This window comes from Lampetra planeri, chromosome 59 (genome assembly GCF_965212315.1).
Source record: "Lampetra planeri chromosome 59, kcLamPlan1.2.h2, whole genome shotgun sequence".
Taxonomy (NCBI): Eukaryota; Metazoa; Chordata; class Hyperoartia; order Petromyzontiformes; family Petromyzontidae; genus Lampetra; species Lampetra planeri.
The window spans coordinates 2,511,192-2,533,502 of record NC_136165.1 but is presented as its reverse complement, the minus strand read 5'-3'; the positions used below and the strand labels follow the sequence as shown (position 1 = coordinate 2,533,502).

The following is a 22,311-nucleotide window of genomic DNA, read 5'->3' as shown; positions in this document are numbered from 1 at the left end:
GCAGAATTAGAATGTAAATCCGCCACCGTTTGCTCTTTTTTTCCCCATTCCGCACAATCGATTGCTGTTTCTCATGCGCGTTGCCCAAGTCTGCTTTCCATGCACATGTCGAGTTTGCGGTTCCGGTTTTGATCCGTTCACCTTACTTGGTATTGGCAGCAACGGCCAAATCTTGTTCCCCAGCGTGCGCCCCCCACAAAAGACTGGCGTTTGACGGTGGCCGTTTTTGAGTTCAGCTCGTCGCTTGCTATGGCACGGTGGAAGATTTCGGCATCCGTGCGCGCGGCCCAACTACATTGCCGCTCTCCGCGAAAAACGAAGAGCGGCGCTTTTGTTTTGAAAAGAAAATGACGAAAAGAAAAGCATCCAACGAGTAATAAAAACGTGAACGATTTAAGGAGTTTAATCTAAAAAGTAACCAACTGTCTGAAGAAGCAGGCTTTTACAAGTGGTAACTTTCTAAAATGGGTAGCAGCCCGAGTGTTGGCCATACACACAACTTTAACTTTATGTCGTGTGTTTGAATAAAGTGTATTGCGGATAAGACATTTTACTTCCTTTGCCCTCTGGTGGTCTGTGTTTTTGTGTGCAAGTGTCTGCTGTCCCATCACCGTGAGCTAAACTCACATTAGCTGCATTACTTGACTTGAAATTCAAACCAATGCTAGAACCCTTTTAAATAAAAACGTCCTCCCAATTACATTACAATTGTGCTATGGGCGTCAAATCATGAGAACAAATTTCAATCATGAACTCCGCCGCTATGGGTGAATCGCCCTGCGACAGAAAACAACATCTGGAAGAACATCCCCGTACTACTCTTTGGTTCTTTCGGTAAAGTCACGTATAAAGATAAAATAATAAATGAAATAATAGCATACGACGTTTCGATTGCAACACAAGCAATCATCAGGTATAAATTTGTGTTTCTATTTCATTCAAACCTGCTGATGATTGCTTGTGTTGCAATCGAAACGTCGTATGCTATTATTTAATTTATTATTTTATCTTTTTACGTGACTTTACCGAAAGAACCAAAGAGTAATTCCTGCAGTCACGAAAGCTCCAAATTAAGATTATCCCCGTACTAATTCGGACGTCCCTTCCAATATCTCTTATCCACAATGCTGTCACCACCTCTTGATTTTTTTTACCAGGTAAGGCCCACTGAGCTACAGTATATAACTTTTTCAGAAACGACCTGGCTATCACAAACGATAGCTCAACGAAGTAGCTAATCACGTGGAAATTTCTAACAGCCAAATACTCTTAAGCGCATGTTTCTAAATGCGAACGGAAAAACCGGAGGACCTAAAGTAAAATCCACGCCACCACGGTGAGAACATGCAAACTTCAACTGTACAGCCTTCAGGGTCGAGCCCAAACTCACGACCTCCTGCATGCCAGGTGCAGCACCTCACCCTGCCCTGCCATAGAGGTGTTCCTCGCGATGTTAAACTGTGTGCCACCTTCGCAAAAGATTTATCGTCTTCGGAGCAAATTTTTGCTGAATTAAATGACAGACCAAATTAACCAATGACGAAACCTCACCCACGATAGGTGAAGTTGAATCCAACATTTTTTCTCTCTCCCTGCACTTAGCCATGCCACTTGTGTCACACGTGTGTTTGTTAATACTGGTTTCACAAGTTGAACCTTGTGCTGTACAATATTACCAACCTGCCTTGGGGAACTGTGGGGATGGTTTTCAAATGGTCAACAATACGTAGCTGTCATCTTGGAAGTGGGTCACAGAGGTGCGACTTTCCGTGCACAAATCGGGGGTTGGCGTAACCAGACGCGTTGGTTTTGAGAATTAAATTTGCATGTATGATGAACTTCTTTCGCACTGTACGTAGCCAACCGTGCTAATCGGAGGTGTGCGGGAAGGACAACAAACTAAAAACAAAAAGCAGTTCTAAGGAGATTAGTTTTCAATTTAGATTTTAAAGTGGCTAGCTCCAGTGGCTTCCTACAATCGGAAGAACATTCCAAATGTGTGGTTAGCCAAAAGCTTCTGCGAGGATTACCAGAGTGTGCGTGATGGTTTATTCTCCTTGAGATCGGCAAGGTAAAATACGAGAATCATTGGCTTAAATGACCCGCACAAACATGAAAACTCACCCACACAGGTACACATGGGCTGTTGAACTACTGCCTATTGTTCATATTGCTGCTGTGCTCACGCATCACGGATCTCACTCATAAAACAGTCGGGCGACTGCCTGAACGGGACGATCCGTGTAACAAATCAATACTTTCAAAACTGAAATAAGAGTTTTATTTACGTTAAAATAACTACAGCGCAAGAGTTAAGAAGGCGTGACTTGGCAAATACACTCCGCAATGTCTCTCTTCTTCTTGGTTCTTTCGGTAAAGTCAAGTAGAAGGGAAATAATAAAATAAAACAAAATACTATTTTGTTTTATTTTATACAAAAGACAGCGTCTCATTCAGACGCTGTCTTTCCGACAGACCTGTTCTTCACCTGAGGACGGCTGCTTGCGTTGTGGCCGAAACGTCGTGAGAATTGTATTTTATAATGTTTTATTTTTATTATTTTATTACTTCCCTTCTACGTGACTTTACCGAAAGAACCAAGAAGATGAATCCCTGCAGTCGCGAAAGCTTTAAATCGAAATTTTATGTCTCTCTTATTTAGTGACGAGCGTTATGTTGTATGCTGTTTTACGAACCCTTTTCTGGTACGGCACTGACCTCTGAACCACCCGGCTAACAATGTAATTATAAAAAATGCGATTATTATATATATACAGGGTATGTTTGGCAAGTGTGTGTAAATTAATCTCAATTTAAGTAAGTAAAAAGGCCACGCGGACAGTGGCAAGTGGAGGAAAGGGTCTGTTTGAACGGATGCCTTTCAAATACGGTGACGCAGAGCTCAAATCTTGCCGTCCGATATTGCGTCTTGGAGACGGGGCACTTCTTGGCAGATCTTGTAACACTCCTGAAAGAAAAACGTGGAGAGTGAATAAGAAAGCACCAACGTGTGACCTTGGAAGCATGAAAGCAACCGCAGACCTGATCATCCAGCATGAAGAATTGTGCCAAATCAGTGTTTCGTTTCTTGTCCTTCCCCCACGCCTCCAATTAGCACGGTTGGCTATATACGGCGCAAAAGAAGTTCAACATACATACAAGTGCCCTCCCCGCACCGTGTGGCTCATGGGAGTTTGACCATATTTCACCACTTTGGTGACTACGGACTGGAGGAGGGGCTCAGGACCGATCAAAAATAGCACTCGCCCATTGATGCTAGCCGTGGCTTGGAATCACTGCATCGAGGTTCCACCCTTTCGCAATATGTGTGACAATAATGTTCTTTGAGGCTAACGGAAAAAGAAAAAAAAGCTGTACGAACAAAACAGTAAAATACAAACAACACCAGAAAAACGTGACGTTATAAAATAACCTTCAAATTGAATCGGCACTCCAAATGATCAGAACCAGAATATTTATTTATACTTGAGAAATCCGATGAGCTATAAAGTTCTTTTCCACAGATGTCCAGTAGGTTCGGGAAAAAACGTTACAACCGCAAACAATATAAAAACATGATGGTGGTGCAAAGTACAAGAAAGGTAAACAAATCACCCAAATAAAATACAACTAAACCATCCCCATCCTACCAGGCAAAGCCCACTGAGATATTCACTTATTTTTCAGAAGCAACCTGGCTGACACAAAGTGGCCCATCATTTGGACATTTATAGCACCAAAATAATCCAAATAATCTCAACGATGCTCGCAGGTGTTATAAAAAAGCAACCATCGCTTGATAATTGTTTTTACCCTTTTATCTGGCAACAAAACTGACACCTTTTTTACAAGGAGTCATGTTTGCATAGACCACAATACCTGCAGTCGTAATGTATGCACTGTCCTAGAAGTTGATTGATCCACACTCGAGACAGCTTTCCTTAGAGCCTAGTCTCACATGGTGTTGGACCAGATGACGCCAAAAGGTGCACAACTCAAAGACAATGCACCATCAGAGTATGAGAGCTCGGGGTAAGCATTTGCATTACGACTGCAGGTATTGTGGTCTATGCAAACATGACTGCTTGTAAAAAAAAAAGGTGTCTGTTTTGTTGCCAGATAAAATGGTAAAAAAACAATTATCATATTTTTTCTTCTGGCAAATGAGGTTCCAACCATCTCTGTTCTATATACAGTAAAACCTTGGATTGCGAGCATAATTCGTTCCGGAAACGTGCTTGTAATCCAAAGCACTCGTATATCAAAGCACTCGTATATCAGTTGTGATCACGTGACGCTCGGCAGACAAAGCGTATACACGTACTACTCGTATTGCAAGGCCTTGCTCTTTTATCAAATTCATATTTATTTTAAAAAATTGCTCGTCTTGCAAAACACTCGCAGACCAAGTTACTCGCAATCCAAGGTTTTACTGTTTATAAAACCGAGCCCAAACTCTGACCTCCCACTGCGCCTGCTTGGCAGTGATCTTGGCCTGCAGCGCCTGGATCTGCTGCCGTCCGTCCAAGACCCTCTGCGCCAATGCCGCCGTGTCCCTTTGGCAGCGCTGCAGGGAGCGGCGCACGAACTCGGGCTCCTGCCGCTTGTACTTGTGGAAGTGGGCGCGGACGTCGCTCGCTGGATCTCCCGACGGCCGCCTCGCGTGCACAGGGAAAGAAGACGTTTGGGTGGGGGGGGTAAAAAAAGGAAAACGCCTGCGTGTGCATGTGTAGTGACATAGGACGTCACTACTGTGTCGGCCCGTACGAGGGCTGGGGGCCCCAAGGGGGTGCCTGGGGGGTCACGTGGTGGAGGGACCCAGACCTTCCCGTGAGGTGGGGGAAGGGAGGCGTGGCCTGTGAAGGGAGGCGTGGCCTGTGAAGGGAGGCGTGGCCTGGGCTGAACCCGGCCACGCTGGAGGGGATATAAGCGGGGTGTAGATGCAGAGCGGGGCTGTTGAACTCCGAAGTGAAGACGACATCATCGGTCCTCAAGTCCTGGGTCGTCGTCCTGGACCAGGCAGCCCGTTGCCTGCCTGGTCCACTCTGTGTCGTGTCCCAGAGTGTTAGTGAGTTGAGGAAGGTGGTCACCACCTCATGTACAGTGTTATATTACTTACCGTTTAATAAATAGTGTTGCCTCCAAGCTGTGTGTGTGTGTGCACCTAATTCGAAGCCACTACACGTGGATCGCGTAAACGCTTTCCCATCGGGGGTTTTGTCCTCCAAGGTATTGAACGAGCGCCGTCGCGAGATGACGTCGCGTACGACTACGATTAGTGTGGTTGGCTACACATGGTGTGAAAGAAGTTCAACTCAACACAGATAATAACGTAATAGGGAGGGGGGGGGTAATCAGTCCCTCTACTGCTTCGAAGTTGACACGGAGGTGATTTCTTTCAGTGCTGGTTTTTATCTGCAAATTTTGGGAAACCCTTAAATCAACGCCTGGTTTTTAAAATAAGCTTCTCAATGCAACATAACTTTATACTAATGAAGTATATCTTCTTGGTTCTTTCGGTAAAGTCACGTAGAAGGGAAGTAATAAAATAATAAAAATAAAACATAATAAAACAATTCTCACGACGTTTCGGCCACAACGCAAGCAGCCATCCTCAGGCGAAGAATGAAACACCCCAAGCTTGGAGCGTATATTTATGCAAATTATTTTGTTTAGGCGCTCTTCTTCCCACCTCCCCCCCCTCTAACCCAGCTTAAATATACGCTCCAAGCTTGGGGTGTTTCATTCTTCGCCTGAGGATGGCTGCTTGCGTTGTGGCCGAAACGTCGTGAGAATTGTTTTATTATGTTTTATTTTTATTATTTTATTACTTCCCTTCTACGTGACTTTACCGAAAGAACCAAGAAGATGAATCCCTGCAGTCACGAAAGCTTTAAATCGTAATGAAGTATAGTTCATATTGGATATTTTTTTACGGGAGGTATAGTGCTGTCCTATTACAGACGCATGGTCAAATGGAGGGATGGACGGACAGAGCTATTACATTAACTCTTCCAACCTTCGTTGGAAAACACCAATAATTTAGAAACCACTGCACTGTGTGGAAAAGACAGGGCACTGGTGAAAACTCGTATAACTGCACGCTGCTTGACGCAAGCGATGGATGTTTGTGGCTGTCACACTTTTTCATGTCACAACATTCATCGTGAGCCACGGTTTGCTCGATGAAGGCCAAGTAATGAATTATAATCACAAAGTAGTTGTAATTTTCATTTCATCTAACAATACTGCTGCAATTGTAATTATCATTCACACCATGTCTATAAACTGGGAAGGCTTCTGCTCCTGAATTGTTCCATACTGGATACCAAACTATTACTACTCAATTGTTATGATGCTTGTTTACCAAGGAAAGCCTCACCGAGTTTCATAACTTTTTTTTCAGGAGGCTTCCAGCCAAGTTTTCGCAGTAGGGGATGATGTTTTTCTGTGTAATCCCAACTGAGTAGTTTGCAAGTACATTTTTTTTGACATGGAGATATTTGGCCAACACCAGTTTCAAGGACAATACATATATTATCATAGTGTTTTTTGTTTGCATTTTGACTGCAAGTATTGTGGTTAATGCAGACATGAATCCTTGTAAAAAGGTTTCAGTTTTGTTGCCAGAAAAAAGGGGAAAAACCCTATTATATTGTGGGGTTCATCTTCTTGGTTCTTTCGGTAAAGTCACGTAGAAGGGAAATAATAAAGTAATAAAAATACAACTTTATAATATAATAAAAAAGAATAATATTTAATGTTTTATTTTTTATTATTTTATTATTTCCCTTCTACGTGACTTTACCGAAAGAACCAAGAAGATGAATCCCTGCAGTCACGAAAGCTTTAAATTGAAATTGTGGGGTTTGTTTTTTTGTTTTTACTTCGCATGCCTGTGGTTAGTTATGAGTGTGTCAATGAGTAAGGTGAAGAAGGGATATTCGAAAAAACTAGTCAAGACGGAGACCCACAAAAACTGGGCCACCCCAGATCAATGAGGGCAACACCACAGCTTAGACCCACGTGCTGCTGCTCACCATGCCGGCTCGACAGGAGCACCCTTGGCCATCTCGTCCAGACTTCCCAGCAGTTTCTCCAACCCTTCCTCTCTCACAATCAGATCCATCTCCTCCTGTCAGGCACAGAGACACACAGAGACACGCACATACACTGTGGTGAATATTCATATTCTTAGGTTTTTTCGGTAAAGTCACGTAGGTAAAAAATTAAAATTTATAAAAGTTAAATAAAAATAAAAATCACGACGTTTCGGAGGCAACACAAGCTTCCGTCTTCAGGTGGAACCGTCACAGCACGATAGCTGTATCAAGTGTGGTGAATGCCTGGAATGCGAGTTGAACACATCAGATGCTTGAATTGCACTTTATCCATAACAGAGATGTTTTGGTTTAGATCGCGTAAATATAAATGTGTCGTTATGTCCTGTCGCCTGATGATGCTGATTGTAATTACCGACGAAACGTCACGGTCCTCGAATTGTAAATGTTGTAGTGGGTTTACTCTCCAACACACAACCGGTTAGTGTTGTACTAGTATAGAATTGGCATGTTTTGTTTACGTGACAAACCTTACTATTTGGCTGTGTTGGGTTGAACGACGCATTTATATTTACGCGATCTAACCCAAAAAAACCTCTATTATGGTTATTTGTATTCATTTTATTCATTCATATTTTGATCAGGCATTTGTCCTGCATTGGGATGTTTGACCAGTGCCATTGATGACAACTTTTGCAAGTTGACTGTTGATTTTTTTTTTGTTTAAGCTGACCCGATGAAAATAAGAAAAAATTATTGCCGAAGTTGAGAGTTTACGAGATCTCCTTTCTGTGTATGTATTTTCTTTCTTCTTCAAGTTGACAGACACCCGCTGGCACACCTTGATGGCGTTGCGAAGATGCTCCTTGGAATTTTCGTGGATTTTCTTGAGGAGCTCAGGCTTGTGTGCGTGCACCATGGGGTAAGCCTTCACAAAGCGCTTCAGCCTGCAGCAGAGACAGACACACGTGCCTGTGCTCAACGCACTATACGTAACCGATGCATCCGTTCAAATCATTTACGTCGATTCTTAATTCTCTCGCAATACGCGCATCGGTTTGGGGGTTGGGGGGAAAAAACTATATTTTTAAATCCTTTATATTAAGTTCACTTGCTTGCGCGCTTACGACCGTGCAAATCTTTCGGTCGTTTTTTAACCCACTTCCCGTGATCCAATCGAGCTGACATTTTGCACACAGACTCGATGTGCGTGACAATTTATTTTCGAGAATTTTTTTTCCAAAATTTTACTTTTTAGGAAAAAATAAATTATATTTAATTACCAATTGCTTGATGGTGGCAGGCAATCATCTGACCCATAGGTGGCAGCCATCTCAAGCCAGAGGACGAGAGGACTCTAGCCGCCACGCATATAAAGGATTTATAGTGAAAAACTTTGTTTTTACGTGTTCATTTTTTAATAGTTTGAACGTGTAATGCGCACTCTAGGAGATAACAACTCCGATGACTCAAAACTACGAAAAATCTAATAATCAGAATATTTATTTATACTGGAAGAAATCCGATGAGCTATGAAGCTCTTTTTTCACAGATGTACGGGGTCAGAACGTTACAAAAAAACAATACAAAAACATGATAGTGCTGTAAAGTACAAGAAAGGTAAGCATTTCACCCAAACACACAAATACAACTAAACTATCCCCACCCTACCAGGCAATACCACTGTCGCCTACGCGCCTTCAACTTAGGAATAGCAGCAAAAACTACAAACATTCTCCTCAAATCTTTAATTAATGGCTAGAAGACCTCGGCATTGACATTGAGCTTATTCAACATATTTACATATGCAGGAACATAATTACCAACAGTTAAATACGTGGAAATACGTTTCCCCCGTTTTTTCTGGCAACAAAACAGGCGTTATAATTATTATCAGAGTACAGTAAATTTTTTCTCGACTTAAAGCTTTCGTGACAGCAGGAATTCATATTCTTTGGGTCTTTCGGTAGAGTCACGTGGATAGAAAAAATTAAATAACAGGTGAAGGTGAAGACGATTGCTTGTGGTACGATCGAAATGTCGTGATATTGTTATTATTTTGATTATTTTTTTTAATCTACGTGGCTTTACCGAAAGACCCAAAGAATAGTATGTTTTTTTTTGCATTATGACCACAAGTATTGTGGTTAATGCAGACATGATTCCTTGTAAAAGGTTTCAGTTTGGTATTTTAACATCTTAACACCTGTTCTGTTGCCAGAAAAAAGGGGAAACCCTATTATGATATATTGTTACTGGCAAAGGAGGTCCCATGATGTAGTTAAATACGTCCAAATACAAGCGCATATCGTGACAGAAATTGTCATTCGAAATGTATCGCTGTTAGAAGGATTACCACTGCATCTAAGCTGGACTCAAAACGTAACCAAACATAGAAGTGATTTTTAAAAAAAGGTTAGCGGACAGAAGAACAGCGGATGATGCAGGCAGTGAGTGATCACAAGGAAACGTGGGTAGGATGGACAACAGGTGACATTAAAAGGATGACGTTCGGAAAAATGGAAGGAACGGGAAAGAGAGGAAGACCTAACAGAGAATGGCTTGGCTTGACATCATAAGAGATTAGTGCCAGAAATATGTGGCCACTACATTAACATTTGGGCACAAGACAGCGAGGAAAGTGGGATATCTGCCCCATAGATCGTGATGATGATACTGACGAACGCATATTGGGGGGGATATCGTCACAACAATGCATGCGTACGCATGAATCTTATTAATAATATTCATAATTAAAGTTTTGTGGCTTATATCGCGTAAATATGAATGTGTCGTTAAACCCGCCGTCACCCGACATAGCCAATTAGTAAGGTTTGTCACCTAAACAAAACATGGCAATTCGTCACGAGTACAGCACTAAACCGGTGTGTTGGAGAGTAAACCCACAACATTTACAATCTGGTGTACGACGTTTCGTCGGAAATTACAACCAGCATCGTCAGGCGCGACAGCCAAATTAAAATGATTAGTTTTCCTTGGCTGTTGATAGTCTCACTTGAGGGCTGCGGGAAGACGCTCCAGAAGCTTATCTATAGCAATCCACAATTCGGACATTCGTTCTCGCTCCTCGGCCCCGACAGCTGCCTCAGCCTCCATCCTCTGCGGGCCCTGAGCTCCCTCTGCAGGCGGAGAATCCATCCGAGGATCGGCCTCGCTTAGGCCGCAACCCTCGGCACCCTCAAAATTAATGCGCAACTCAACGCGTGCACGAATTTACAGTATTGTTACGGTAGCAACACCTAATTTAAAATAGGACGCCGATGGTGAAAACTAAAATAATTACACGTCGGGTTTATTTGTAACGAATACCATTCCTCGAGGACTACCCCTCCATACGAAGTTGGTTTGAACGTTTCCCGCCTTTTTCCCCCTCCACACTACCCCCCCCCTCACCCCCCCCCACAACCACCCCCTCCCCCCCCCACTACCACCCCCTCCCCCCACAACTCCCCTCCTCACAACTCCCCCCCTCCCTCACAATCCCCCCCCCTCACAATTCCCCCCCCTCACAATTCCCCCCCCTCACAATTCCCCCCCCCTCACAATTCCCCCCCTCACAATTCCCCCCCCTCACAATTCCCCCCCCCTCACAATTCCCCCCCTCACAATTCCCCCCCCTCACAATTCCCCCCCCTCACAATTCCCCCCCTCACAATTCCCCCCCCCCCCTCACAATTCCCCCCCCCCCCCTCACAATTCCCCCCCTCACAATTCCCCCCCCCCCTCACAATTCCCCCCCCTCACAATTCCCCCCCACCCTCACAATTCCCCCTCACAACGCCCCCCCCACAACTCCCTCCCCCCACAACTCCCCCACCCTCACAACCCCCCCCCACCACCGAGAGACGTCGACGCCGAGGGCTGGCGACGGTGAGGCGGAAGCCGCCGCCGCAGCCACCGCCGGCGGCCATGTTGCTCAGGGTAAAAACCCCGCGACTCCCTTCGCGTCAACGTCATCACACTGCACCCCCCCCCACCGCCGCTTACAGCTACCGGACAGCAGCTCCCTACCCAACATGGCCGACACCGATTCGGAGGGGGGGTAGGGTCCATCTCATCAGTCGAACGAAAGAGACAGAGAGATTCAGTGGAGATCATCGTGACTACGTGAACGGCCGTGGTGATGATGGTGGTGATGGTGGGGACGATGATGTCTCGGCTGTTGTCGCGATGTGGACGTTGGCCGCTCCGTGTTCCCGCGGCTCCCCGCTTTGCCACGGCGGCGGCTGCCCGACTGAGTGACCGCCCGTGTGTGAGTTGTGGCCTTGAGTTGTTGCGTTGTGCCGTTGTTGGTGGTGCTGCTGCTGCTGCTTCTAGAATGTTTTATTTTAAAGACCATCCCGCTCACACAAGTTAAAATGTGCACTTAAAGAGTGGAAGTTGTTCAGGCAAATACCGTTGCCAAAGGGTTATTGGCGTTTGGCACGAGTGTGTAAACAAATAGCAACTCAAGAATATTACTGTACCTGCAAATAAGAGAGGTCCATCCCTGCTTCGAAGATCCGAATGATATTGTGCCATTAGGGTGTAATTTAGGCGAAATAATTTGTGTGTGGTGTGTGTGATGTGTGTACTGTGTGTGGTTTGTGTACTGTGTGTACTGTGTTGTGTGATGTGTGTACTGTTTGGTGTGTGGTTTGTGTACTGTGTGTGCTTTGTGTACTGTGTGTACTGCGTATTGTGTGGTGTGTACTGTGTGTGGTGTGTATTCTGTGTGGTGTGTGTACTGTGTGGTGGGTTTACTGTGTGTGGTTTGTGTGGTGTGTACTGTGTGTAGTGCGTACTGTTTGTGGTGTGTGTACTGTGTGTGGTTTGTGTAGTGTGTGTGGTGTGTACTGTGTGTTATGTGTGTACTGTGTGTGGTGTGTTATGTGTGTACTGTGTGTGGTGTGTGTACTGTGTGTGGTGTGTGTACTGTGTGTGATGCGTACTGTTTGTGGTGTGTGTACTGTGTGTGGTTTGTGTAGTGTGTGTGGTGTGTACTGTGTGTTATGTGTGTACTGTGTGTGGTGTGTTATGTGTGTACTGTGTGTGGTGTGTGTACTGTGTGTGGTGTGTGTACTGTGTGTGATGTGTACACTGTGTGTGATGTGTACTGTGTGTGGTTTGTGTACTGTATGGTGGGTGTACTGTGTGTGGTGGGTGTACTGTGTGGTGGGTGTACTGTGTGGTGGGTGTACTGTGTGTGGTGTGTACTGTATGGTTTGTGTACTGTGTGGTGGGTGTACTGTGTGTGGTGCGTACTGTGAGTGGTGTGTGTACTGTGTGGTTTGTGTACTGTGTGTGGTTTGTGTAATGTGTGTAGTGCGTACTGTATGTGGTTTGTGTACTGTGTGTGTACTGTGTGTGGTTTGTGTACTGTGTGTGGTATGTAATGTGTGTAGTGCGTACTGTGTGTGGTGTGTGTTGGTGGTGGTGGCACAGTGGTTAGCACGCTGCGCCACGAACCCGGAGACCTGAGTTCGATTCCCACTCACGGTCACCAACACCGATGACGATTATCTGAACCCATCCTGAGGCCTCCCTTAGGTCGACTCAGCCTCAAATGAGCACCAGGTACGGTGTGTAATAAACATCTCCACTGGGGAGACAAAGGCGGCCGGGCGTGGTGCTGTCTATCCACCCACCCTCGTGCACCGTGCCGGCTTCATAGGTGCTACTCGCTAACAGCACTTGCCCCAACAGTCTGTTAAGGCTCTACGGGATATGTTTGTGTGTGTGTGTTGTGTGTACTGTGTGTGGGGAGCGGTGACGATTATTTTAACCAGTCCTGGGCCTCCCCTAGGTCGACTCAGCCTCATTAGTACCCGGTGCGATGCGTAAACATCGCCACTGGGGAGACAAAGGCGGTCGGGCGTGGTGCTGGCCACCCACCCCCCTCGTGCGCCCTGCTGTCCTTCATAGGTGCTACTCGCTAACAGCACTTGCCCCAACAGTCTACTGAGATCTTTGTGTGTACCGTATGTGTGTGTTCCGTGTGTGTGTGTGGTCTGTGTGTGTGACAACAGAGGGCCCTTCTACAGCCCGCCTCTCGGCCGTGCCCAGCGAGGTCGCGGCGTTTGGTGAGCGGCACGGTGACGACGGCGCCCCTGGGCGAGGCGGCGTACGAGCGGCTCGCCGACGGCACCCTCGACTCCCTGCACGACTTCTTCGATGAGCTGGGGGACGCGCCGAGCTCGCCGCGCGACTACGATGTCGCCTACGCGGCGAGTTGCGAAAGCCCCCCGGAGATTTGCCCCAACAACTTTCCCCGGCCGCCGCTACGCATACGCTCTGAGGGGACATTGCAATAGGAAAACGAAACGGAGATTGTAATTTAGACTGTGAGACCTCCTTTACCAGTGGCAAAATATAGTAATGGGTTTTTACCCTTTCAACTGGTACAAAAACTGACACCTTTTTATTTGCATTTTGACTGCTTGTGTTGTGGTTATTGCAAACATGATGCCTTGTATAAAGGTGTCAGTTTTTGTACCAGTTGAAAGGGTAAAAACCTATTACTATTATAATTTATAATATGTTCTTCAAATTCCGCAGGCAAATCAATGAGCAGAATCAACAACGACAACATGTAATCAATGCGCACGATTTTGTCCTCGATCGAGCTGCTCACGTCTTGGGCAAGCCCCCCCACATCACCCTTTCTTTGATTGGCTAAGCGCCACGGTGGCCTAGGAGGTGTTGACTACCTCGCCTGGTATTCAAGAGGTCGCAGGTCCGATCCAGACCCTGACGCCTGTATTTAGGGATTTCTACTTACGGACGAGTTAGGTTCCAGAGTCGATTCGTTCGTAAGTCCAACTTTCCTCCTGTCGATTCCAAACACGTACGGCGTGTACACTAAACACGGGGAATGGATTTTAAAGTTGTATACTCTCCTGTAGATGTAGATGCCACCGATTCTTCATGTGCCGCAGATGTAGATGCCACCACCGCCATCTATTGCGCGGTGGTTGAACTTACGACTCTCGGTCCGAACAGGAATCTGGACATCTCTGAAAGTTCGTGAATTCGAGTGTTCGTAAGTAGAGGAGTATCTGTGTTTGGACATTAATACGAATTTATTACAACAAATAATGGGCGCCCATGTTCTTTCATAATTTCCTCACTGATTTTAAACAAAAAATACAAACCGTGGTCACAATATGTATGCACCTGAAACTGACGTGTTAATACTTTTGTCTTTTTCTTTCCAGGTTTGTGTGAAACGCACATTGAATATCATTACAATTTTGTCAACGATTTGCTCAACCGTATTTAAGCGACATGTGAAATCGCTGCGAAGAGCATTTCCCCTTATTTGCACGATTCCACATTGCGACATCTATTCAGTGCTGGCACTCATAGAGAGAGACCGGGTGCAGTGGTGGTGCAATGGTTAGCACACTATGCTATGCCTATCAATATGTGGCGAGTGATAACTGCACCGATTCTGCCCCACCACCTCATCTTCACAAACCCCGCACTACGTGTGCCACGGTCGCGAAATGTTAACTACCTCGCCTGGTCTGCAGGAAGTCGTGGGTTGTACATTTGGAGTTTGCATGTCTCTTTCATCATCATCATAACGGTGGCTTGGAGATATTGACTACCTCGCCTGGTATATAGGAGGTCGTGGGTTCCATCACCGACCTTGACGACACCTGTTGTATATTTACAGTTTGCTCGTCTCTCTCTCATTGTCATCACGGTGGCTAGGAGATGTTAAATACCTCGCCTGGTATACAGGAGGTTGTAGGTTCCATCCCCGACCTTGACACCTGCTGCTGTGTATTTGGAGTTTGCATGTGTGTCTCCCCGTTTAGAATCAATGCGCGTTTCAGAGTGATGATAAGCCACTTCATTGAGATATCATTTGTGGCCAGGTCACTTCTGAAAAACGGCTATTTAATTCAGTGGGCTTTACCTGATAAAATAGCAAAAACTTTTTTGTTTTGTTTTAACTGTGAGGTCTCGAGCCTTTTTATAATATAACGTCACGGGATGTTTAACGTCCACCGTGAAGCGTTATGTTTTGGTCAATCACCCGCAGTATTGAACAAGGGGGTGGCTCTTGGTTCTTTCTGTAAAGTCACGTAGAAGGGAAATAATAAAATAAATAAAACATAATAAAATAAAATTTTATTATTTATTTTTTCCCTTCTACGTGACTTTACCGAAAGAACCAAGAAGATGAATCCCTGCAGTCACGAAAGCTTTAAATCGAAATTTAAGAGGGTGGCTGTTGGGCTCGAACCACGGACAAACCAGCGGCACCTCCGACTCGCACGGTCGGCTATGTACGGTGCCAGAGAAGTTCAACAACCACGTGTGAAGCGGCAGATGCCGCCACCGCTCGACAAAAAAAACCGTCACTGCCTTGCATTTGAAGGACACTTTGCTAAAAGGGAATGACATCTGACGGTCGAGACTGGTGACCAAATGGCAGTCGAAAGGACAGAAAGGTTTGACGTTTTCGTGACTGCAAGGATTCATACTCTTTGTTTTTTCGGTAAATTCACGTAGGTAAAAAATTAAAGTAAATTAAATCACGACACACTTAAGCGGTTGTGCTTTCGCTAAGTTGTCCCCACCTGAAGAAGGACGCTTGTGTTGCGCCCGAAACGTCGTGATTTAATTTATTAAAAAAATTTTACCTACGTGACTTTACCGAAAAACCAAAGAGTATAGGACAGAAAGGGCCCAAGGCTGCGGCCACCTCGGTGATGGACGGCAATGAGATCAGCTCGTGGGCAGGAGTGAGAGACGGATTGTGGCGTCGCAAGACCACGAAGGATGATGGCAGCGGATAGACTGATCATTTCTCTCGCAGTGGCGGTCACAGGTTGACATTCAAATCACTCGGCCACGTAATTGCCCAACCAGCCTTTTCTTTCCACCTCATCGACGCACGATAATGGGCGGTCCTGGACGAGGGGTGGTGGTGGTGGTGGTGGTGAATATCAATGAATGTTGTAATGTTGAAAGACCTCTTGTGCTGACTCTGCGTTTTTCTTACTCTGCAGACGGGAGTGTTGACGGTAAAGCTTGGCAGGGGCCTGGGCACCTACGTGATAAACAAGCAAACGCCAAACAAGCAGTTATGGCTCTCTTCACCATTCAGGTGACCGACCTGCGCACGCATTGAGTGTACAGCCCATGCGATTCCATGGATCGTCACGATTTGAGGTCATGATTTGATTCAAGGATTGATGCCTTTTTCGGTCAAATTTGTACTGCTTCATTTGTATTTTCCGCTGTCTTTGTTCCGTTTGTTGCAATGAAACACTTGCGCATACGTTTGTCGGTAATTTATTTATACGTACATGAGTCGATACGTGTGTTTTGAGCGTGCGTTTGTGTCACGTTACGAGACGATCCATGCGGATTGTAGCAGGAGCAGTGCGACCCTTCATGTTATAGAATGGCCCATGGAGGTAGCTATTTCAAAGGTACCTCTGAAATCCTATCAAAATGACGTCTGATTTACACTGCAGAGGGCAAAACTTTCCCACCTGCTCTGCTACTAAGACTTAATGTCCACCGCATGATGGCCAAATCATTTTTTTTCAGTGGGAATTAGTGAACATAAGTGCAGAATTATATTTAAAAAAAACATTTTTTTAAAGATCGTTTTTTTTTTATGCAAGCGTTAGCCAGCGGGCTGAGACCATCAATCTGGCATACCCGAGATCCCGGTCGAATCACAGGGTAGCTGCCCAGGATGCAAAGCCAGCATCTCAACCGTGACCGCTCTGATCGCAAGAGGCACCTGTCCACCTCAAGAATCTGTTTTAATGACCATCGATGAATACATTAAATTTTGATTTACGAACCAATGGGTTTCGATTTAAAGCTTTCGTGACTGCAGGGATTCATATTCTTGGTTCTTTCGGTAAAGTCACGTAGAAGGGAAATAATAAAATAATATTAATATAAAACAATAAAAATTCTCACGACGTTTCGACTGCAACACAAGCAATCATCATCAGGTGTGAAAGCCACAGCAAGAATTTTTTAAAAAATCCACAGCAAGAAAATTTTGCATTTTTTAAATGCCCACAGACTCAGAGATCCCTGCTACCTCGTGAAAGAGTGTTGCGTAGCCTGGAGGCTACACGACGGGGAAACTTCTCAGTCACCCATAGACCAAAGTCTCGACCTGCCAATGCAGAGAGAAGATCTGCATCATGCCCAGATCTTAGGGACCTTGAGGGGAGGGCATATGGGTGCAGCGTGTCAACGATGTAGGCTGGTGCAAGGTCTCAACTCACCAATAACTTATCATAATACTAAATAATAAGATTACGTTATAAAACTACGTTATAACATTACACTTGGGACGCATCTACACTGAAGATTGGCCGAATTGTTGTTCTGAGAATAAAAAAACATGAATGGATGGGTGGAAAAGTGCTTCTCTCCCCTATTATGTGTGGACCATAGGTCACTCAAAGGCATTTCAGAAGCTAGCTCTGTGATATCCACTTGTGCGGGCCCTAAACATCCATATGTATCTTTCTTTTGCTGGACATGACGCCAATAGCACATTTGGGATCCCATTGGCAACCCTCCCACCCCTCCCCATAAATGTCATGAGAAGTTGCTCACTGCCGTTATCTCCGTGGGTGTGCGTGCGTTACAGCGGTCCAAAGCGCTACGACTGGACGGGCGACTGCTGGATTTACGCTCACGACGGAACGTCGCTCCACGTGCTGCTCTCGCGGGAGCTCTCCTCCGTACTCCACTCGCCCTTCGACCTCACGGCGCTGCCGTACGCCGGCGGGAAGCTCCCAGAGTGAGCCGCCACCCGCTGCCACTGTGACGTCGGCGACAAAACTACCTCGTGGCACGGCGCCACCCGCTCGTGAGACGTGGAGGCGGGAGGCGGCGGCGGCGATGGTGGAACAACCGAACCTGACCGATGGTAGAGCAACTGGCGCTGATGAACAAACGCCGACCGTCAGATGGACATCGGATACGGGTGGCATCAAACAATGCAGTGGCCGGTTACCACGTTGACAAAGCGACGTTGATTTCTCGCCCATGTCGAAATGGGTACAGTGAAGTGACGGTTGCAAAGGCATTGGCCCAGGTACAAATAAGTCGTCTAAAACACCTGAGAATTAGGCTATAACAACATTGTTTTACCGAATATAGAATGGGGGGTGAATATTTAGAACGTGTCCAAAAAGTGTTTTTTGTTATGTTTGAAGCACATTAATCAGTGCACTTGGCAGTGTATTCGTGGCCAGATGGGTCACTGAGTCACTGACCCTCAACGAGTGAGGGGCAGCTCTTGAACCAGTGGGCGCCAGGGCACTTTATTTATTTATTTATTCGCAAGTGCTGTTAATTTCCCGTGGATAATCGCGACTTCACTGTACTTTGTCGCGGTCGCAGTCTTCGCGCTCGCGATATCGACTGCGCGATAAAGACCCCGAGCACTTGCGATTTCACCTTGCGAACTGTCCCGCGTGGGCTGTCCGATGTTGGGAATTCTCGGCAAAAAATAAACTGGTGGTGTTTTTGTATATATGGCGTGTGTGCATGTCAGCCAATGGGGGGGGGGGGGGGGACGACGACACCCAAGAGGAAAGTGCTGCCCCTTGCTGTGTGCACCAGAGGTCACTTGAATAGATCTCAAGAAGTCGCTTGAAGAAGCCACTTTGATCGGCTCTTTCCCATCGCGAAGGGTTGCACTGCTCCGAGAGAGCAGCTCGTGGAGACACATGATGCCGGCAGCACGATCTGGGTGGAACTGGGCAAAGGGAAAAACATTTTTTTGAAAAGGAACTGTGTTGATGACAAAGACTTCGTTACGGGGGGCTTTTGTGAGTCGAGGTGGGGCCTTACCATCAGCCCCACCAAAACTAAGCATCTGCCTGGGTATTTTGTACCGTCGGACATTCCACCCCCACAACTCCCAATCGGTGATGGGGCAGTAGTGGAGAGAGTGGAGAGTTTCCAATACCTGGGCAGTGTGCTCATGACCGGCTCCGGTTTAACAGCAGAGAATTAACTCCCAATCAGTCGAGCGGCAATATCTTTTCATCGGTTGCGTAACGCTGTGTGGAAGCTACCTGGTCTGTTGCTCCGCACGAAGCTTCAGGTCTTTTCGGCCACAGGCATTCCCTCCCTTCTCTACGCTTGCGAAACGTGGACCCCCCTAATGGAACATTTTCGCCGGTTAGAAACATTTAGGCTGACCTGCCTACGATCCATCTTGGGTTTAACCAGGCTGGATTATGCGAAGAGCTCACAAATCCTTGAAAGATCTGGACAAAGTTTCATCGGTGAGCTCCTCTGGCAGGCAAGGCTGCGTTGGCTGGGCCATGTAGCCCGCATGCCCAGCTACCGCATGCCCAGCTACCGCATGCCTAAAAAGCTTTTGTTCGGCCGGATCGAGGGGGCAAAACGGGCACGGCACGGGCTAGAGAAGAGATGGAGTGATGTGGTACAGGAGGATGTGGAGCTGAGTGGACTTGCTGATGACTGGTACCAGCGGTGTCAAGATTGGCCTCAGTGGAGGAGACTCGTGAAGGACGCTACTGGGTCAGTTGGAGGCAGTCGCCCTCCAACAACAACGGAGGGCAGAGGAGCGACGCTCACAACAACGAGCGGAGCGCCGGGTGGCTAAAGCACAGAAAGTTGGCACAGTAGGGGGCACAGGTGGTGCATCAGCCAGTCGACCTGTGGCACCTGGGTCTGCCCCATGACCTGCCAGCGGGCGTTCGACACTTCACGTGGCCTCAAGGTGCACATAGCCTGGCACAAGCGTCGTGGTGACGTCACCGCCACTTAGTGGCCAATGATGGTTGTTGTTGGTGGGCTTGTGGCGTTTGCACGTGCGTATATGCCTGGATATGCCCGATAATAATAATAAGAATAACAGTGATATTCATAACCCCTCAAATGATGTTCGTCACGCATTCAATCTATTGCTGGATGAAGGCCCCACGCCATGCTGTGTCAGTCATGGGGGGTTGTTTCACCATACTTCACCGCGCTGGTCAGTGTAGGTTGTGGAAGGGGGGGGGGGCGGCTAGGGCCAGTTCAGGAATCGCACGCGGCTGATGTTCGCTGGGCAGAAAATCAAACTCGGGTTTGGCGGTTCACAGTACATTGCGCTAACCACTGCGCCACCACTCCTCTACGATATTAAATACGGGTCAAGGTGTATCCCTGCATTTGCTTTCTTATGGCAGCGGTGCTGAGCTCTTGAGTGCCATTCTCGAGGGTTTTTCTGGCCTCTGCACCAGAGGTCGCAAACGGGTTTTGATTCCTTACCCGTACCCAGCCGCACCAGGGTCGCAAACGGGTACCCGTACCCTACCCGATACCCGGCTACCCGTACCCGGCCGGGTACGGGTAGGGTACGGGTATCGGGTACCCGATTGCGACCTCTGGGATGAAGCCATGTTGCAGGCGCGGGTGGGTTGATTCTAGGAACTTGAATTGTGAGAAGAGACAAGACGTTGGGAAATGAGTGACAAACGGTTACTCACCAGTGACTCACGGTCTACCCGTACCCGTACCTGGCCACACCAGGGTCGCAAACGGCTACCCGTACCCGTACCCGGTCGGGTACGGGTAGCCGGGTATCGGGTAGGGTACGGGTATCGGGTACCCGGTTGCGACCTCTGCTCTGCACTGCCGGCCAGATGTATTGGAGGAGGCGGGAATGGCCACACTTTACCCCGCCACGCCGAGACCTGCCTACCCGCTGTGGGTGGACAGTCGGGAGGATTTAAGAAACTTTGCTCGCGCAATGAGACCTACCAGTGGCAAAATATAGTAATAGGTTTTTACCCTTTCAACTGGTACAAAACTGACACCTTTATACAAGGGATCATGTTTGCAATAACCACAACACAAGCAGTCAAAATGCAAACAAAAAGAAACAACTCTGATGATGATAATAATGATAATGAGGACAGTGCATATCATTATCAGAGTTGTTTTCGATTTAAAGCTTTCGTGACTGCAGGGATTCATCTTCTTGGTTCTTTCGGTAAAGTCACGTAGAAGGGAAATAATAAAATAAAATAATAATAAAAATGTAATAAAATAATAATTATTTTATTATTTCCCTTCTACGTGACTTTACCGAAAGAACCAAGAAGAAGAGTTTTCTTTTTGTTTGCATTTTGACTGCTTGTGTTGTGGTTATTGCAAACATGATCCCTTGTATAAAGGTGTCAGTTTTGTACCAGTTGAAAGGGTAAAGACCTGTTACTATATTTGCCCGCGCTTTGAACTGTTGCCCTGAAGAGTTCAGCCGGTGACCCCCCCCCCCGAGCTCCGGTGTGGTAACCGTGCTAGCACATCTGCATCATTACGTGTGTTACACGTGCCGAAGAAAACGGCACGTGATCTATTACTTAACAAGCAGAACACCCACAGGTGGCGTTGGGTGCTCTGCTTGTTACGTAATTTTATTTAAAACAAAAACAGAATGAGTTGATGGAAATTTTACATTGGGAAAGAGGCTGTGGTTTTGATTTGTGTGTTTTTTTGTTGTTGAGTTTAGGATCCACAGCAATACAATTGCTTTTCTGGCCAGTTGTAAAGTAAAAGGCGCTCTATGAATACAGAAATATACAACATTAGATTCGATTTGCATTTACGTCCCTTAAATGCACCCCCTCCCGCACCACCAAATCAAAAGCACCCGATTTCAAATCTCGTCTGAATCGCCACATCTCATTTCTAATCGTTCGATATGCTCCAGCGGGCGTCAGGGTTGGGATCGAATCCACGACCTCCTGTATACCAGGCGAGGTATTTAACATTTCCTAGGCACCGTGATGACAATGAGAGAGAGAGAGACACGCAAACTCCAAATATACAGCAGGTGTCAAGGTCGGGGATGGAACCCACGACCGCCTGTATACCAGGCGAGGTATTTAACATCTCCTAGCCACCGTGATAACAATGAGAGAGAGACGAGCAAACGTAATATACAACAGGTGTCGTGAAGGTCGGGGATGGAACCCACGACCTCCTGTATACCAGGCGAGGTAGTCAATATCTCCAAACCACCGTTATGATGATGTTGAAAGAGACGTTCAAACTCCAAATATACAACCCACGACCTCCTGCAGACCAGGCGAGGTAGTCAATATCTCCAAACCACCGTTATGATGATGTTGAAAGAGACGTTCAAACTCCAAATATACAACCCACGACCTCCTGCAGACCAGGCGAGGTAGTCAATATCTCCAAACCACCGTTATGATGATGATGA

At 46.5% G+C, this 22,311-nt stretch overlaps 2 protein-coding genes across 2 annotated transcripts; one reads left to right on the top strand and one right to left on the bottom strand.

Moving 5' to 3' along the window:
• Positions 1-2,255: 2,255 nt before the first annotated feature.
• PMF1 (polyamine modulated factor 1) lies at positions 2,256-10,467 on the bottom strand. The gene is made up of 5 exons (XM_078618778.1): positions 10,078-10,467; positions 7,903-8,008; positions 7,041-7,135; positions 4,463-4,658; positions 2,256-2,968 (listed from the first exon to the last, which is right to left on the bottom strand). Exons 1-5 carry the CDS (start codon positions 10,218-10,220, stop codon positions 2,903-2,905), a joined length of 606 nt encoding a protein of 201 aa, XP_078474904.1. The 5' UTR covers positions 10,221-10,467; the 3' UTR covers positions 2,256-2,902.
• Positions 10,468-11,115: 648 nt separating this feature from the next.
• Positions 11,116-18,595, top strand: FXN (frataxin). The gene is made up of 4 exons (XM_078618779.1): positions 11,116-11,334; positions 13,091-13,288; positions 16,088-16,185; positions 17,707-18,595. The coding sequence occupies exons 1-4, from the start codon at positions 11,206-11,208 to the stop codon at positions 17,861-17,863; spliced, it is 582 nt and encodes a 193-aa protein (XP_078474905.1). The 5' UTR covers positions 11,116-11,205; the 3' UTR covers positions 17,864-18,595.
• Positions 18,596-22,311: the final 3,716 nt, after the last annotated feature.

Bases quoted from the DNA above. Each gene is read 5' to 3' on its own strand.
- PMF1 (XM_078618778.1), bottom strand. From the start codon at position 10,220: ATGGATTCTCCGCCTGCAGAGGGAGCTCAGGGCCCGCAGAGGATGGAG. The intron at 4,659-7,040 runs GTGAGCAGCAGC...TGTGCACGCGAG, and splicing joins GCTCCTGTCGAGCCGGCATG to GCGGCCGTCGGGAGATCCAG. The intron at 2,969-4,462 runs GTCAGAGTTTGG...TTTTTCTTTCAG, and splicing joins CCAAGCAGGCGCAGTGGGAG to GAGTGTTACAAGATCTGCCA.
- FXN (XM_078618779.1), top strand. From the start codon at position 11,206: ATGATGGTGGTGATGGTGGGGACGATGATGTCTCGGCTGTTGTCGCGA. The intron at 11,335-13,090 runs GTGAGTTGTGGC...GTGTGACAACAG, and splicing joins GACTGAGTGACCGCCCGTGT to AGGGCCCTTCTACAGCCCGC. The intron at 13,289-16,087 runs GCGAGTTGCGAA...CTTACTCTGCAG, and splicing joins ACTACGATGTCGCCTACGCG to ACGGGAGTGTTGACGGTAAA.